This window comes from Boleophthalmus pectinirostris, unplaced genomic scaffold (genome assembly GCF_026225935.1).
Source record: "Boleophthalmus pectinirostris isolate CB_2022bp ecotype Guang Dong unplaced genomic scaffold, ASM2622593v1 HiC_scaffold_8, whole genome shotgun sequence".
NCBI classification, from domain to species: Eukaryota; Metazoa; Chordata; class Actinopteri; order Gobiiformes; family Gobiidae; genus Boleophthalmus; species Boleophthalmus pectinirostris.
Window position 1 is genome coordinate 9298093 of NW_026571515.1, and position 18048 is coordinate 9316140.

General features: G+C 40.0%; 1 protein-coding gene across 1 annotated transcript in view; it reads left to right on the plus strand.

The window, feature by feature from the left end:
• Nucleotides 1-18048, plus strand: part of lama5 (laminin, alpha 5) — a 149969-nt gene that overhangs the window by 97785 nt on the left and 34136 nt on the right. The window contains 21 exon segments of the mRNA XM_055166165.1: nucleotides 468-621; nucleotides 1418-1581; nucleotides 2970-3078; nucleotides 3928-4025; nucleotides 4103-4331; nucleotides 5640-5766; nucleotides 6947-7086; nucleotides 7167-7282; nucleotides 7990-8201; nucleotides 9310-9511; nucleotides 9598-9742; nucleotides 10075-10215; nucleotides 10303-10464; nucleotides 14646-14750; nucleotides 15026-15109; nucleotides 15423-15653; nucleotides 15909-16022; nucleotides 16820-16915; nucleotides 16917-16951; nucleotides 17028-17108; nucleotides 17536-17750. Coding sequence (XP_055022140.1) covers nucleotides 468-621; nucleotides 1418-1581; nucleotides 2970-3078; nucleotides 3928-4025; nucleotides 4103-4331; nucleotides 5640-5766; nucleotides 6947-7086; nucleotides 7167-7282; nucleotides 7990-8201; nucleotides 9310-9511; nucleotides 9598-9742; nucleotides 10075-10215; nucleotides 10303-10464; nucleotides 14646-14750; nucleotides 15026-15109; nucleotides 15423-15653; nucleotides 15909-16022; nucleotides 16820-16915; nucleotides 16917-16951; nucleotides 17028-17108; nucleotides 17536-17750 — 2960 coding nt within the window.

Below are 18048 nucleotides of genomic sequence, written 5' to 3' on the forward strand. Positions count from 1 at the left end.
ATCTTCTATATTTTCTTCAGTGATATATCGTACTTCAAAGTGTGTTATTGTGACTAGAGATATAAAAATAACAGAAATCATATCGTCAAAAGTCTTTCAATACTATCGAGGACCATCACAATATATCGAATTACAAGTTTCTTTGCTTAAATTCATAGTTATGGTTCAGAAATGGCTAAAAGTAACAGAGGGAACTACATAGACCATGATCCTCTGCTCTGTTCCAGTACAATTTACATGATTAAATAACTGTAACTCTTTGGTTTATTACAGAATCAAAGGCTTGTCGAGGAAAAAGTAGCATATTCGCTATTTTGTTAGCTTCTACAAAATATTTCAATAAATATCGTACCATGAGATGCATATCGTGAAAATATTGTACTGAGAAATTTGGAAATCATCACATCCCTAATCGTGACAGGCTTACACATATCAGCTGTTCTCATAATTGTTTTCCTTCCATGTAGCTGTCTGCAGTACACGTACCTGTCCCTGGACTCTTTCCCCTCCATCTCCGGTAACGATGCAAGCTGTAGAAACGATAACCACCTCCCCCGCCCCTGCCCCACGGAGAAGGTCACCCCACGGCACCCGGACATGGCGGTCTGCAGCGGGTTTGATGTACGTGTGTTTATTCTGGGCTTATATAGGGACTGTGTTTTGTAAATTTGTGTGTGTGTATGTTTTGACATACACACATGTTTAGCACACTCAGACAGCCGATGTCCAAAAGATTTTTTTTATTTTTCAATTATGTTTCGGCCAAACAGGCTTCATCAGATCACCCTTTTTGCCTTGGTATGCTGTGGCCCAAGGCATTAAGGGTGATCTAATGAAGCCTGTTTGGCCGAAACGTAATTGAAAAATTAGATAAAGCTTTTGGACATCGACCGTCTGAGTTTGCTATGTATTTTATTTTCACTTTTGATTGCTGTCTGTTGCATTTGCACGTCTACAGGAATATTGGTGTGTGTTTTCTGTTCCATTTGACAAATTTTGTAATCAGAATAATGAATGCTTTAAAGGGCCCATATTGCGCTATTAATATTTTGATGTTATAATGTTGTTTCCTCATCACAAACAGACCTGGAGTTGTGTTTTGTTTCACTCACACATGTTTAACACACACCTTATGATGCCAAGTGGTAATACAGGAAGAGCTCCATTGTGTTTTTAAACCTCATACACCTTTACTATTCATTTGGATAATTTCAGACCTGGAATTGCCAATCTCTACTGAACTAAAGGTAAAAGGTAGCTGTTAATAAACATGTCAGAATGAAACAAAACACAATTCAGGTTATGTTTTTGAGGAGATAAAATCATCATAACATTGCTTAAAGCTCTCAAGAGTCAATTTTGTGTCATATAGGAGCTTTAAGATGATAATAATAATATTCCTTTTTCTGGTCTTCAGATTAGCATTGAGCTGCGCGGCCGTGTGCCAGCTCCTGGAGAGTTTGTTCTGGTGGTGGAGTTTTCCAGTGAAGAGGAACTGCCCCAAACTCTTTCTGTGTCTGTGAACGAGCCCAGAGGCCGAGCGCACACCAGCACCCTCACCCTGCTGCACTGCAAATACAGGTGGGACCTATACACACTATAATACAACTTATACAACTGATTTTACATATGCATTTATGATCAGGTAAAATGTAAATACTTATTGACCAATTGTAAACATGTTTATTTGTTTACATTTTAGCATCAGGGTTCCTCTTAATCAGGGGTCACCAAACTTTTTTCTCTGGGGGCCACATTATTGCTCTTGACTGTGATGAGGGCCGGGGTCGGGTCGGCCGTATAACAGAATTGTATAACCCTGACAACGCAGATTATATTCTTTGAAAACCGCCACACTTTCAAACTGCATGGTGCTTACACTGAACAAAAAAATAATCAGTCGTCACTGTTTTTTGAAAACTCGGCACTCTCTGTCAAGTACTTTAACACTGGCCATTTTGCTGTCCTTAACTGCACTACAGAACTCTGCACGTGTATTACTCTCACTGTTTGATCTCGAGCTTGTCAGGTGACGAAAATTCGGTGGTGAATGTAAATACCTCATAGAATTATATAAATATAAATACTCCATATAAATATAATTTTTTATTGAAAAAATCTACAACATACAAGATGCAGACGTGTTATTATTTGTCAAAAAATAAAGTAAAGTAAAAAAATAGGCCATGACGCCTTTTGAGGATTGCCTCATAGGGCCAGTTCAAGTGGTGGGGGACAGAGGGGCTGGGGGGCCGGTCAAAGGGGTGTGGATGGCTGGAGTCGGCCCGCAGGCCTTAGTTTGATGAACCCTGCTCTTAATTATAACCAGATTATTAAGGGTCTAACAATACAGAAACAAGTAGACAAATTTTTATGACTGATGCTGTTATCAGTTTTAAAAAATTGGTAATATGTAGGGCAGATTTTCTTCATTTTCTGCAGACTATATAAGTGTAATTACAATATCATCCACAAACCTGTTTAAATATAAACTGGCTAAGAGAGCAGTATAGTCATATTTTGTGCTGTTCTTTGCACTAACATGAAGCTTTTTACATATTTTTAGGCAGGTAGTGAGTCCAAACTGAATATCGGCCTCTTTAAAGCTACCATCTGTAATTCCACTGTCTAACCCGGCGCTGTTGTGTTGTCACATAACGCCTCTAGATGCGATGTATGTCACTGATCATCATCGTTATATAATCTACTAACTACAAATCAACACAGTCACCTGTAAAATATTGCAAACGGAAACTCCAGGTGTAAATGTAATGAGCTGGTGTGGGCTGAGGCTGTTTGCTGAAGTCTGACTGACACATTTGGAATTGTTTCAGTTGATGTGGACACAGCTGCTTCTCACTCTGCTGTCACTGTCTGCAGCCTGTACATTAAACCTGTCCTATAATGTGTGTGTGCGTCTGTGCGTGTGTGTATGTGCATGTGTGTGTACCTTTGCGTGTGTGTGGCAGCTTCCTGTGCCGAGCTGTTGCCGTGGACGATCAGAACCGCGTGTCCGTTTTCTCGCTGCCCACCGACGCAGAGGTGCTGCTCAACGCCGAGAGGGCCAGCTTCTTCCTGGTGAGAAAAATGTCCACACGTACAACAATAATGACTGTTTAGAACTAAAATTATAAGGGATAAAGAAGAGAGAGTTTCAACATCAGTTATACTAAAGTTTTTTTGTGAGGATCCCCTTGAAAATGAGATGCTCCAGCTGAAGGCTTACTAAATAAATGTCAAATGATGTCCTTTGACTTCCTGTTCAAACTAGCAGAACTGAAAGGCCTAATAGGGTAATTTCACAGTAGCAAGCAGCTATTTATGTTTATAGATAAATATATAAATATAGATAATTTATTGATTCCCAGAAGGAAATTCAGGTATTGCTGCCATCTCAGGTGCACCTTTAAGAAAAAACAATACAGGATAACATGAGGAGAGGGGGGTTAGAAAAAAAACAAACAACCCCATGTGTGGTTTTATTGTTTAATATGCTATGCTATGTGGCATTTTTAACCCTTTATGATCCAGACTCTGAATTTCTTTAATAATAGCAAGTAAATACAGAGGTGTGGGCAGAGATAAAGTGTAGGTGAAAACTAAACATTTCTGAGCATTACAACCTCCAATGCGAGGCAATAGAGGATTACTCAATCATAATACAGTAAACAAATTATGGCTAAACATTGTTTTAATATATGTAAATATATATATATATATTCTAGTATAGATAAGTTGTTAAATAATATGGCAGTGAGTATTATCTTCAAATTATTGAAATTGTTTGCTAAAGCAGCTAGTGGTAATTTAATACAGGGAATTTTGAGGGACACATTTATACTGTTTTGAGTTTGTATTTGAGTAGTGGTTTATTGCTAAATTATATATTTTTTTTTTTTTTTTTGTTTTCCTGTGTTCTGTCTATAGCACAAAGTTTACCTGGTGCCCAAGGACCAGTTCACCATGGAGTATGTTGAGCCTAAAATCCACTGCATCAGCACGCACGGACAGTTCGCTCCTGACACGTAAGATTCATTTACCTTTCTGTAATTTTAACTTTCTCATTCAACGCTATTTCAAATAGAAACATCTCTCTCCACAGCACGTCCTGCGTCCCGTCCCGTTTCCAGACTCCCTCTAACTCCCTGGTGCTGAAGGAGGGCCAGAGCTCATCGATGCAGGAGCCCGTCCTGGCATCGCCCGCTGAGGCCGTGCCCCTGCCCCCTCCACATGGCTCACCACAGGCAGACGCGTCCTGGAGCGCCATCGGGGGAGAGAGACCACCCCTGGGTGCAGACAATGCAGACCACATCAGGCTCGACTCTGTGCAGGTAACACAAGGAAATGTTCAAATCCAAATCGACATAATTTATATACAAAGCACATTTTACAAACAAACCAGTTTCCAAAGTGCTACACAGAGAGCAGAAAAAAGACAACAAAAGGTAAACGGCTAAAAAATGTATCATATCGGTCCTAAAACAATAAAACCAGTAAAAATAAAATAAAAGCAAAACTATAAAAATCATAAAATAGCACTAAATAAATCAAATAAATTAAAAACATAGAGAACAGAGAGTAGAAGTGGGTCTTAAGGCAAGAAATAAAAAAAGTACAGATTGCGATTTATTATTTTAGAAACTTAAATTTGGCAACAGCTGAAGTTTCACTGCAAAGAATAAATATGTAGCCTGGTGTAGAGTAACTTAATATTGTAATGTGAAACCTTTTTGGTGGAGGGTCTGTAAAATGCTTTTCTCTATGGAGATGTTATTCTTTTGTCTGAAATTTTTCACAGTGTGGTATTAAACCATTTTATCATCACAAAGACCAAACCAGACCAAGTTACAGGTCAGATCTGTGGAGAGGCAACCCCACTCACAGTCAGAATTCCTGTTTTTCTTGGTATTTTAGAGCAATTAAACCACCTTACATTTAATTGAATTAATGTAATGTTTAATTTGTTTAATATCATACTGTGAAACATTCCAGAAAAAGCAATGACATATCCACAGAAACAAGCAGGTGACGGACCCGTGACCAAAACGTTACACAGTGAACCTTTAAATACAAAGTATGAATCTTCATTTGAGCTTGTATGTTGGTGAAAAGTGGGGAGAGACATTCAGGAAATTATCAGAGCTGAAAATCACATTCAGGCTCGCACAAAACTGTGAATGTGTCTCAAAATTTGCATGGTAAAAAGCACTGTACCTGATTTTTACGTGAAGTCTAGTTAATTTTTATACGGTTTGCAGTGGTCCAAAGTTATTCCTCACTTACCTTATGCATTCCTAGCATCATAATCATTCACCACGATGAGTTTATGAGCACTTTTCACAAGTCTCAGAGACCAGTGCGGAATTTTGCACTTCCTGATGATCGGAAAATATAGGTTGGCTTATTTTGACCTCAAGAGCTGCTTGTATAATATATCTGTACTGGGGCAGGGCAAGTTTTGCTTAGATACATGAGGACAACTTCTGTACAGGTCCTTTTAGTTTATAACATGCTAAAACATCCAAGATTATTTGAATTTTGAGATTTAAGTTGTATGTCACAAATAGTAATTCAATTTCACAATATTTTTAAACGAGCTAAAAACTTGTCTTGTCTTTGTTAACTGTCTTTTTACCCAGAATGCCGCTGTGTACTCCACCCGTGTGCACACACTGGGCAGATACGTGTTCATCCTCCATTACCACCAGCCCCAGCACCCCTCCTACCCTCTGCAGGTCTACATCAACGGGGGACGCATCTGGCAGGGTCCGTACTCCGCTTGTTTTTATCTTTCATCCTTTCCTTTATAGATAACAGTGTTGTGCATGCCAACTGTCAAGACAATGTGATTTATTATTTGTGAAACTTAAATATGGCGACAGCACGAGTTTCGCTGCAAAGAATAAATAGGCACCCTATTTTAAATGGACTTGAAATGTTTATCTTTATTTGAGCATTTTTTCACTAGTTTTTAATTACATATGACCTCAATTTTTGCTTAATATCACAATAAGTAAATGGGTGACAATAAAAGTGATTTACATGCACCATTATGATTTTATTTCTTAAATGACAAAATGTACTGAAACAAGTCAAACAATCCAAGTAAATAAACACATGCATCTAGAATTAAAGGTACAGTATATATAAGTTTGTGGAGGTGTCTCGTCACTTGCATGATTCTGTGGAAATAGAAAGTGAAAAGCATACTTCAGAACATTTTAGATAGAGATAGATATACGTTTTATGCCATACTGTGGAATATTATATCCAAAGGAAAACCGTTTCCATGAAAACAAGTAGAAAGAGGCCAAGTAAGAGTCAGGTTTGTGGAGATGTAAGCCTGCTCACACTGTTTTTCAGTTTTTCAGTGCAACAAACACAACCAGACTGAAAAAATATGCTTTAATTTTTGTCTTTTTTTGGCTAAAATGTTACATACTGGGGCTTTGAGATCAATATTCATAAAACAAATATTTTTAAGCCAATTATTGTATACAGTTTTTGTTCCTTGTAGTGTTGAAACTGATAAGTAATGGTGCCAAATCTTCAGTATGTACAGTACATACTCACACCAACCATACTATATTTTGTTGTTTAAAGGTGCACTATGTAACTTTTTGGTTGTGGGTCCGTCACCTGCTTGTTTCTATGGAAATGTCAGTGTCTGTAATGTTCCACAGTAAACAGCTCAACCTTACATTTATTCATTGTAATGACTGTAACTCAAAAATACCTAGAAAAACAAGTATTCTGACAAGTATTCTGAGATAGATGGAGATAGAAAGTTTTGAAACATTCCAGGCAAAGCAATAACATCTCCATGGACAAAAGCATGTGAAAAAAAAGTGACGCCAGAAAAGTTACACGATGCACCTTTAATACTGTTTACAATGAGTGGATTTTAATCGTCCAGTATCTTTATTTTATTCTTTGCCTCCCACAGGTCAGACTAACGCCTCGTACTGCCCTCACGCGTTCGGCTGCCGTAACGTCCTTGTGGCAGAGAATCAGATCATTTTAGACGTCACCGATCATGAAGTCTTCCTCACTGTTCAGATCCCGGCAGGAAAAACACTGTGGCTGGTATGAAATTTAACATATCATCTATCTTATTTTGTTTATAAATTTGTAAATCAACTCTAATGTTTTGTTATTTCTTGCAGGATTATGTGCTTGTGGTGCCTGAGTCGTCCTACAGCTCCAGTTATCTGAACGAGGAACCACTGGACAAATCCTATGACTTTATCACCAACTGTGGACAGAACAGCTTCTACATCAAGTAAGTTTATCAGATATGAAGACATTTGATTTTATACTTTGAGACTTTTAATTTAACGGTATTCACATATATTCATACCCCTGCAACAATGTTTTTTTTTTTACTCCTGCAGTTTTTTTATTGTGGAAAATCTAGATCTAGTTTATCCAGTAGATTATAGTTAAAACATACATTTGTATACATTTTTTTTGTTTTTTGTTTGTTTCTTTATATAACTCAGTTGCATGTAATCAGTTCTTAGCCCCAATAACAGCTTCTACATCAAATAAGTGTATCAAATATGAAGAGATTTGATTTTATACTTTTCATTTAGTAATATTCACATCTTTATATTATGTAAAAGTCAGTATAGATAATTAAAACATCTATTTGCATATAGTTTATTTAGTTTCTGACTAAGAAAACAGTCACAAAGCTTTATAAGCAAATGTACTTTTTGTATCAGTGCTTTAACAATAAATCAAGAGTTCAGATTAATTCCAAATAGCACAAATTTTACAGGCAGTGATCCTTTAAAGGTATGTGATTTAAAAATACAGTTATAACAGTGTCATCTTATTTGATACGTTTATTTATTGATTGTAGATGTAGTGGGATACATTATAAAAAATAATTATCCAGAAAAATCAATTTAGTCAAAACCTTATGAAAGATGATTCATAAAAGCTCTAACATCTCAATATGACATCTTATATTCTCCTCCGCAGCCCGACCACAGCGTCTCCGTTCTGCCTGAGTTCGGCGGTCTCCCTCTCGGCCTTCTTTAATAACGGAGCGATGCCCTGTGGGTGCCATGAGGTGGGGGCAGAGAGCGACTCGTGTGAGCCGTTTGGAGGGCAGTGCCTCTGCAGACCCAACGTGATCGGGCGAGACTGCTCCATGTGCGCCACCGGCTTCTGGGGGTTCCCTAACTGCAGACGTAAGGAGCAGTCAACTGAGTTCAGACGATGTGCTATAGTGTGTCCATACTTTTGACTGGTGCTGTTTAAACATGCTCTACCCGACAGTCTGGACTTACCCTCTGATATGATGTTTAGTTTTGTTTTTTTTCTTACCACTTTCTACATTTGTTATATGTACAGAAGACTTCAGATATATTAAGCAAGATATATGGAATTATATTAAATATTTTTGAACGAAGCAAAGGGTGGCTAATTTGAGGATTTGAATATTAAATTTTCTATCCATCCATTTTCTTCCTCTTATCTGGGACCGGATCACGGGGGCAGCAGTCTAAGCAGAGACTCCCAGACTTCCCTCACCCCAAACACTTCCTCCAGCTCCTCCACGGTGATCCTGAGGCATTCCCAGGCCAGCCGAGAGAGTTATTTAATTTTTATTCTTTGCTACATGATTCCATATATCTTGCTTCATATATCTGATATATGTCTTCTGTATGTATCTTAAATAAAAATGTATCTAAAAATAGTAAACATATAGAAAAAAACATTGAATGAGAGGGTGAGTCCAAACATTTGACTGTATATTAGAAAAATACTCTTGTTCATGCAGATTTTTCAAATTAATAAACATAACAGGATAATGGCCCTTGTCGCTAGTAAATAATACATTTCTACACTACTACACTGGAATTAGCTTTTGGATAGTTGATTTAGCAATTCTAGCTCCTGTTTCATTGATATAGTCTTTATACTATACTGCCAAATATCACTGTAGTGGCATCCAGGGTCCCTATCAGGTTCCTTAAGGGTACTATGGGGGCCCCCAGAAGTTCCAAAAAAATACATTTAAGTTTTTGAGAAATCCAAACTGTTTAAAAATATGACTTAACTCAACTGACAGTGTTTTATATTATATTATGTTTTATATTTATCAGCTTTTTATAGCAATATCTTTTACAAAACATGTGCATTTTACTATTAATTAAAGCACTCTTAATTAAATGCAACTGTCACAAATCTACTTCCTTTTTAGAGTGGGTACAAGCCAGGGTAAGAGGTACCACCAGTCTAAAGTCCTGCAGTATTTCTCTTACCCATCCTCCCTTCTGTGCCCTCTCTCCTCAGCCTGTAACTGTGGCACCAGACTCTGTGAGCCTGTGACTGGAGACTGTATCTGCCCTCCCCGCACCCTGCTGCCTGAGTGCACCCAGTGTGAGCCCCAGACCTTTGGCTGCCACCCGGTGGTCGGCTGTGAGATCTGCAACTGCTCCAGGGCGGGCATCCTCTCCCCCGAGGCCAGCTGTGACCACCTCAGCGGGCAGTGCAGGTAGAAACTAAAGGCTGTAAAAGTTTTATAAATCAGGGGTGGGGTTATTTTGGGATCTTTACTGACTAATGTTGTGTCTTTTATAGGTGTAAGGACAATGTCGTGGGTCGCCAGTGTGACCGCTGTGCCCCTGGTTTCTATGGTTACCCAAACTGCAGACCGTGCGACTGTAACGATGCAGGAACAGAGGAGGAAGTGTGCAACTCCTTCACCGGACAGTGTGTCTGCAAGGTTAGCTTCAACACTCCTGGACTGAAGGGAAAAAAATGAAATTGAGATTATTTTTTAGTTTGCATGTCGCATTTGATCAGTTCAGATGCAGTAATGGAAGAATCAGTCAATACACGTATTTAAAGATTACACACTTTGTAACTTTTCTGTTGGAGGGCCACCTGCTAGTCTCTGGAAATGCTGATCTCACTTGCTGTTATTTTTATAGTTTTAAATACCTTGAAAAACATTCATACTAGAGTAGTGGGATACTCTTTGTCATAAAAGTTGATGAAATAAAAGTTGCATATCTTTCCTTCCCCTGCCCTAACCCGTGGTCTTGCTGTGTGCAGGAGAACGTGCAGGGCCCCCGCTGTGACCAGTGCAGAGTGGGCACCTTCCACCTGGACCCCACCAACCCCAAAGGCTGCACCAGCTGCTTCTGCTTCGGAGCCACTGACCGCTGCCGCAGCTCAGACAAGCGACGCTTTGAGGTGGGACTTTTATTATTTGTATTATAGTTCGACTTGGGCTGCACAATTCAGTTTTAGTTTTGTAATAATGCCCTTGTTTGGTCCCAGATCATGGACATGGAGGGCTGGGTGCTGCTAGGAGCTGACAGACAGGAGGTGCCCGTGAGCGTGTACCCAGGACAGGACCTGGTGGAGGCCGATCTCACAGATGTGCCTGATATTTACCAGGACCTTCACTGGCACGCCCCCAAAGCCTACCTCGGAGACAAGGTCAGTGTCTAGCTTTGGCTTTATTGTGAGTCCGTAACTGTCATAAAAGAACTTATACTTGAAGTGGTATACATGGCTTCACAACATTAGGCTAAGATCTTAGCTTGCACTTCTTAATAAAGAGTCCAGTTGATAGTAATTTTTGTTACATGACATTGTTTTCTATGACAATACAACATGCTAACTAATAGGGCTGTCGCAATAACCGCAAAAATGAATCACTGTGGTACTAAGAGACCCGCCGCGGTGCGTGTTGGGCCACCGTCATCACCGCCCCAGAGTCCTGCACGGGTCCATTTTTAGACAACCGCACCCCCCCCCAGACCCATTAACATTCCACCCATTAGCACCCGTGCCCGTGGTAACCCAGGACTAACCCAGGGCAAAAGGACCAGCATAGAACTCCACGCTGCACAGAGGTAAATGCGGCCGTCACCCGATCGTGCTTTGCGGACACCCTACTCCGCGTGCTCGTGCTAGGGGCTCTCTCTCTTAAGTTCGCGGGTACCCGAGCCGGTGCGGGACTCTGAGCTGAGCTGCCAAAGAGAGCTGGAGAGATGCAGCGGCACTTGTTCCAAAGCCAAATATTACTTCTCCCACCCTACACAGGCTTTATCCTCGCGACAACCAAGGTACATGTGCTTCTGCGCAGCAAGTGCATCATTGGAGAGAGTTTCCTGTGCCGCTGGAAATATTATAACTCCGGGGAATGGGAGGTGGAGGAGGGGGTGCAATATCACCGCATACCTTGCTGTTGAGCCGCTATACCACACCGCAGGAGAAATTCCCTGACCGCAACAGCCCTAAATGCTAACACACATAATTAAACAAGTTAGTAACCTTAATAAAGCAAAAACAAAGACTGATGGTACTGAATTTATCCTGGTCTAGTGTGGGGTTAGTCCTAGTCTAGTCCTGGGTTAGTTTCAAAATTAATCTGAGTTTAGTCCAAGTTTTATGTAACTGGTATGTAACTTTCTGGAGGTGGCACGTCACTTGCGTGATTCTGTGGAAATGGAAATTAAAGCCAGGCCCTTCTCAAGGCAAATAAGAGTCAAATAAGGATTGTAGAGATACAAGTGATGACAGTGAGGACAAATGTTTTTCTATGTTTTTCAGTGCAATAAACACAACTAAAAGGTCAAAAACATGCATTTAATCTAGTATATTTTAGTTGCATACCATAGCTTTAGTAAAGAATAACTTTAGACTTGCTGTTGAAATGCAGTGATCAACAGTGCATAAATCACCAGAGAATGTCGTGTACTTTATCTAGATTAAGCACACCTGCCATAACTACTGTACAGAAGTATGTGTCTCCTACAGTACAGTGCAGGTATCTCCACAGTGTTATCATATCGTACTCTCTCGTGTGTGAAGACAGGAGCCCTTAAAACAACAGGCAATTCATCTTATCTGTCCAATCACACCAGCCTGAGTTTATTCAGTTAAGGTCCACGGCAGACGGTTGCTACGGGCCAAGTTTTGTAATGAAAGAGATTTATGTAAAGTCTTTCTTTCAGCCACTGCATATTTTGAATTCAACATTTTGTTTATTATGTCTGTATAACTAAACATAGAGGATAGTGCTCTGTGCTCTGTAATATAATACCTGTGACTAACATGCAGTGATGTCCCTCCTTTATATCCGGCCTTTATTCCTTTTTATTTTATATGGTACATTTATAAGAATATGTCTATAAGAAATAATGAAATATATAAAAATAATACTTTATCATGGCAAGGTCTAATAAACAACCAAACCACAAATTGTAAATTTTCATCATAATATTTTAACTGGCTCAAAGGACGTAGGTTTGCATAGGGACGTTCGGGACATTTCACAATCAATATTTAGGTGACAAGTCCCTACCAGTATTTGCCATTTTCATTTATATTATTATTATTATTATTAATTTAACACATTTTAGTTTACATTTGGTTTATTAGATGTTCTGAGATGTATTCAGTGATATGTCGACAGGGTTACTCCTGCCGCCATTTCATTGACTGCAACAGAGTGATGTCGTTAGTGGAGCCAGGAGTCTAAACTGGGGAAGCGGCAGGACAGGGCCAGCACCCAAAGATGGTGACTTGAGCAGGTGTGAGTGAAGGCGCTGCACACCAAACTTTGAAAAACTTTTCAAAACAAACTTACTTGGCTTCATCTTCAATTAAACTTGCCTTATAATGAGTCGACTATCACCATAAGTGTGCCTCCAAAACGAAGCCCTACTCGTGCACTGTGAGCAGCCGTACTCTACTGACAATATTCAATGGAAAAATGTCTGGACATTACCTCACAAATATCTCATCACCAACAAGCAAAGGGAAATCTGCTACAGACTTCTACATCGCTGTTATCTGGTAAAGAATAATCTCAGAAGGGCAATGGACACAAACTGTACATTTTGCAAACTAAAGATTTAAACCACTTCTCACTTATTTTGGACCTGCCCAGACCCAAACTTGAGACCAAACCTACGCCCTTGGCTGGCTCTTTCACTTTAATTCACAGAAATTCAACCAAAACATGCACATAGGTCCCCACGAAGAACAGTTGATAGCCAAGGTCAGTTAAATAAAATCAATCAATGAACCTGCCAGGGACTACAAGTAGAAATTAGCACTGGTGCTACAACCTGGTACAATGCATCTCTCCTGATAAGGTCAATGTCAAAATTGCGCTCTGTCCCTGTCTCAAATAAATAAACAAATAAATAAATAGAAGAAATTGTATTTTTGAGCATTAAAAACACCTGTAATGTATAAATTGTAGATGGAAATGTTTAATATGATTCCATGGACTATTCCAGGCAAAGCAATACCATCTACATGGTAACTTGTGCATTTCACCTTTAACTTCAGAAACCATTCTTGTCTGTCTCAGTACTCCTCCAGCTGTTTACTCCTCATCCGTGTGTGAGCGAAACCAGTCCAAACACGCTTATACAAAGGCCTTTGAAGTCCACAGATCTCCATCGATGTTGGGTCTATGGCCTGAAACAAAGCTTTTATGTGGCTCACAACCTGCTTCTCCTCCAGAACACTCAGATCCCTCAGATTAGACTAGTATCTTTGAGTGGAGACGTAGACAGTGTGTACAGTAAAGGGGAGATCGTCGTGTTGAATCTTGTGCTTGTCTGGTCCAGTGTTGTCTGGATTTAATACAGTAAAGCTGCCTTTCCTGTCTTCTGTTTAAAGGGGCAGTGTAGGAAGAATTGTACTGTTTATGAAGGGTGGGAGTAGCTTTTGTCCATTAATAAAAAGTGTGGCAATCCCAGCTCTCACCTGTGCATACTGTCACTCTATCCTTGGGCAAGACACTGACCACAGATCTAAACCATTATTTCCCAAAAACTGGGTCAGATCCTCAGGTGGGTCGCAAGAGATTTTTTTTGGGTCGCCTTGTCACGATCTGCACGTAGGTCGGCAATATACAGTTCTGACACATGAGAGAGCGAGTGAGTCAGAGAATCCTATCTGCCTGCCCTGAATTTGTGTTTCTGTGCTTATTCCTTTCACTCCTACATATTTGTTTGAATTGGGATTTTCTGTGCTCACAAAAATGAAGACAAAGCACAGAAACAGACTGAACGCTGCTCCTGATCTGCTGCTGCGCTCTCCTCCTGCAAACCGGACTGGAACACGTTACAAAAACACAGACAGGCCCACGTATCTCATTAGAAATGTTGAAATGTTAAGACATGTTTTGTATCATTTCTAATCTTTTTGTAATTATTTTATAGTCTATTTATGTTGAATGTTGAAAAGAAAAAGAATTTAGTGTCTCATGGATCCTTTTATTGCTGGTTCAATTACTGTTTTTCATTGTTTAAAACTTGAGTAATACTAATTGTTCAGAGACACACGATCAGTCAGTCAACAATAAAATATCCTCATTAATGTTCAATATGGTCACATCCAACTTTATTTTGTGATTTACGAATAATGTCTATTGACTTGGATCGCGAAGGTTTGTGACTTTTAAAATATGGGTCCCCAGAAAAAAAGTTTGGGAAACACTGATCTAAACTATTCTTGCATAATTATTTCATGCTACTGCCCAAGCCTCCACCACTAAATGTGTAGTGAATGAATAATGCACCAAATTGCAGCGAAAGTGGCTTTGAGCATCTGGAAAAGCGCAATATAAGACTAATGCATTATTATTTTTACAGGTGTCATCTTATGGCGGCTCCCTCAGATACAGACTCCACACTCAGACCATGAGAGGAGACGCTCTGCTGCCGGCCGAGTCCTCCAGACCCGATGTCATCCTCAAGGTACAGGACAACTGCCACCTACAATGCTATTTATTATCCGTTAATGATACTTTTCACAATTTACTTGGTAGTAGAAAAGCAAAACTCACACTCCCCATGTTTAAAAAAAGTCCTGAAAACCCATCTCTTTCTCTTGTTTGCCTTTGTTTATCTCCTCATGTAAAGCGTCTTTGAGTACCTTAAAAAGCACTACACAAGTGTTTTATTATTATTAAATGTACACAGATACTTTTGAACTATAGTATACTGACTGTAGTACTTTTATCATCGTACAGGGAAACAAAATGACGCTTGTGTTCATGGAAAGAGAGTACCCCTCAGCTGAAGACCCTCACAGTGGAATAGTGCACATTGTGGAGGTAAGTCAATACCTGTAGTATTACTAGAAAACGTGTAATATGCTTAAGCCGACCCAATTTTATCAAAACATTATGCAACTGTCACACTGGTTTTCATATACACCAGTACATTCTCCATAGTTTAATGCCCTGGCCCAGTGACAATGAAATGATTATCTGTTGTTCTCTGTGTCATTCCAGTGGGTCTGATTGTAAATCGAGAACGTTAATTTAGTCTTCCTTAATATCCTACATTATTTTTTTTGATTCTTTTTAAAACAGTACAGCAGGAAAGGAGAAGTCTGATTATGTGTCTGCGTGTGTGTGGTTCCAGGGCAGTTTCCGTCACGCTCAGACTGGTAACGCGGTGTCTCGAGAAGAGCTGATGATGGTGCTGGTGTCTCTGGAGTCTATGCAGATCAGGGCTCTTCACTCACAGTCGGCCCACTCTGTGTCCATCCGAGGGGCCGTGCTGGAGGGGGCGGAGACTCTGCCCGCTGGACGACATGCGAATAATGTGGAGATCTGCATGTGCCCCGCCAACTACCAGGGAGACTCGTGCCAGGTGAGGGGTGAGGGAGAGGACAGGACTGGGTATCATATGACTCAGACCTGTTTCAATAGTGTTGGGCCAACGTGAGTAAATAGAATTATAATTTACAATGTGCAGGTTTGCTTGAGTCAGCACATTGACTCATATCTAAGCAGCAGCACTGCCCAAAATCACTCGACACCCTTTTTCATGTATTCAGTCATGTAATCTTACTTAATCTCTCCTCCCTTGGATCTGTAATTTAAGAACTTTCTTTACATTCCACAGAAATGTGCTCCTGGGTACTACAGAGTCACCATTGGTCTGTTCCTGGGTAAATGTGTCCCCTGTAACTGTAACGGACACTCAGATCAGTGTCTGGACGGGTCTGGCATCTGCATGGTGAGATATACTCCTGTTTTATTCATACTGGGGTCATTATAGTTCTGTTCTCTCATATTTCCATATTTTTCGGACTATAAGTTGCTCCGGAGTATAAGTCGCACCTGCCAAAATGTAGAGTAATGAAGAGGAAAAAAACATATATAAATTGCACTGGACTATATGTTGCACTTTTTTGGGGGAGACAGGACCAACTTATAGCAATAACAATAGAACAGAGAACAACAGGCTGTTAATGTAACATATTAACAGTTATTCTGATAATTAAACCATAAACAACAGAACATAAAACTCTCGATTTCGCTCCAAGTCACTAAATCCATTGAATTCTTCATCCTCGGTATCACTTCTGAGCAACTTCACGACCTCCTGAGGTAAATGGAGTGCCGCTCCCTCTTCTGCGTAGCTGTCGTCAGACTCAGTATCAGTTCCAGTTAGAATTATTCCATGTCACTTTCATTTTCAAATTTTCAGTGGTATAGAAGTAATGGTGTGATCGACTGACATGATCCCAGACAGGACAGCGAGTCTTTCTGCAGGAGACATGTGCAGTAGAGTGAAGTCACAGTGGTACAGGTGTGACAGGAGCAGCAAATACTGACACACAAGCCTAGAGCGCCCTCTCGCGACTGTCAGTGTGAAAATTTTAATATATATAAATCGCACCAAAGTATAAGTCACAGGACCACCCAAACCATGAAAAAATTTGTGACTTATAGTCCAAAAAAAAAATTACTTATCATAAGTAAGATAAGAAAGATCAGAGATTAATAATACATATCACGTGTTTTCCTCAGAACTGTCGTCACAATACAGCAGGCGATCACTGTGAGAAGTGCCAGGGTGGCTTCATGGGCAACAACACTCTGGACGGTCAGGCTGTGTCCTGCTCCTAGCTGCCCGTGCCCGCTCAGCGTGTCCTCTAATAAGTCAGTACATGTCCCTGTGTCTGTGTTATAGACATTTAACCTCAGAGCTCATCTGAATGACCTCCTGTGTTTGCAGCTTTGCAGAGGGCTGTGTGCAGAAGACTGACAGGATGCAGTGTCTGTGTATGCCCGGATACGCAGGACCCCACTGTGAACGGTAAAGCTCCACATTATGACTTTATTATAGTATATTTTAAATTGTTGGTCACATGTATTTCACGTCAAACATTACTTTCATTTATATAACACTAAAATGTACTTTTATGTAATTTTTACCAGAATCAAATTGTTCTGATAATACTTCCAAGGCAGTTTAGACCAGTACATTAGGCCTTGTTGTTGTTTGAGGTGTTGATATTCTCTTCTATATTTTATTTATTAATAATGCTATTAATAATAACTTTTGATTATTTTTCCAAAAGTGTAGCCCGAGTTAAAAGGTTTAGGAAGTCGTAACTAAATAACTACTGCTACTACTGCTACTTTATTCTATTACCAACTATTACTACTATTACTTCTGCAGTGCCCACCCTAATAGTGAGAAAGCTTTAACCCTTTTACTCCTGTCTCCTCTGTGTTGGCAGGTGTGCCCCCGGTTACTACGGAAACCCCATGGTGATTGGCAGCAGGTGCGAGCCGTGCCAATGTAACGGGAACACAGACAGTAACATGTTGTTCACAGACTGCCACCCTCTGACCGGAGAGTGTCTGGGCTGCATGCACAACACCGCAGGCCCCCACTGTGAACTGTGTGCCCAGGGTTACTATGGAGATGCCATTCACGCACAGAACTGCACCAGTGAGTCCACAGATAAAACTATGGCCAATGTGGATTATTTTATGTGGCCAGGTACCAGAGGTTGGTTGTAAATATCAGCCAACTAGCCAAATGTGGTTAGGTGACTTATTTAGCCTTAATAGCCACTGGTCAATTGGTCTTTACATATAGAACATTAAAAGAAATGTGAAATGTAATAAAACAAATAAATAAATACAATTAAATGTGGATTGAGATGAGGACATAAGCTATGTTACAATTGAAATCTGGCTAACAGTGAATGATTGAACTAAATGGGGACTAGCCACAGTGGCCAGTA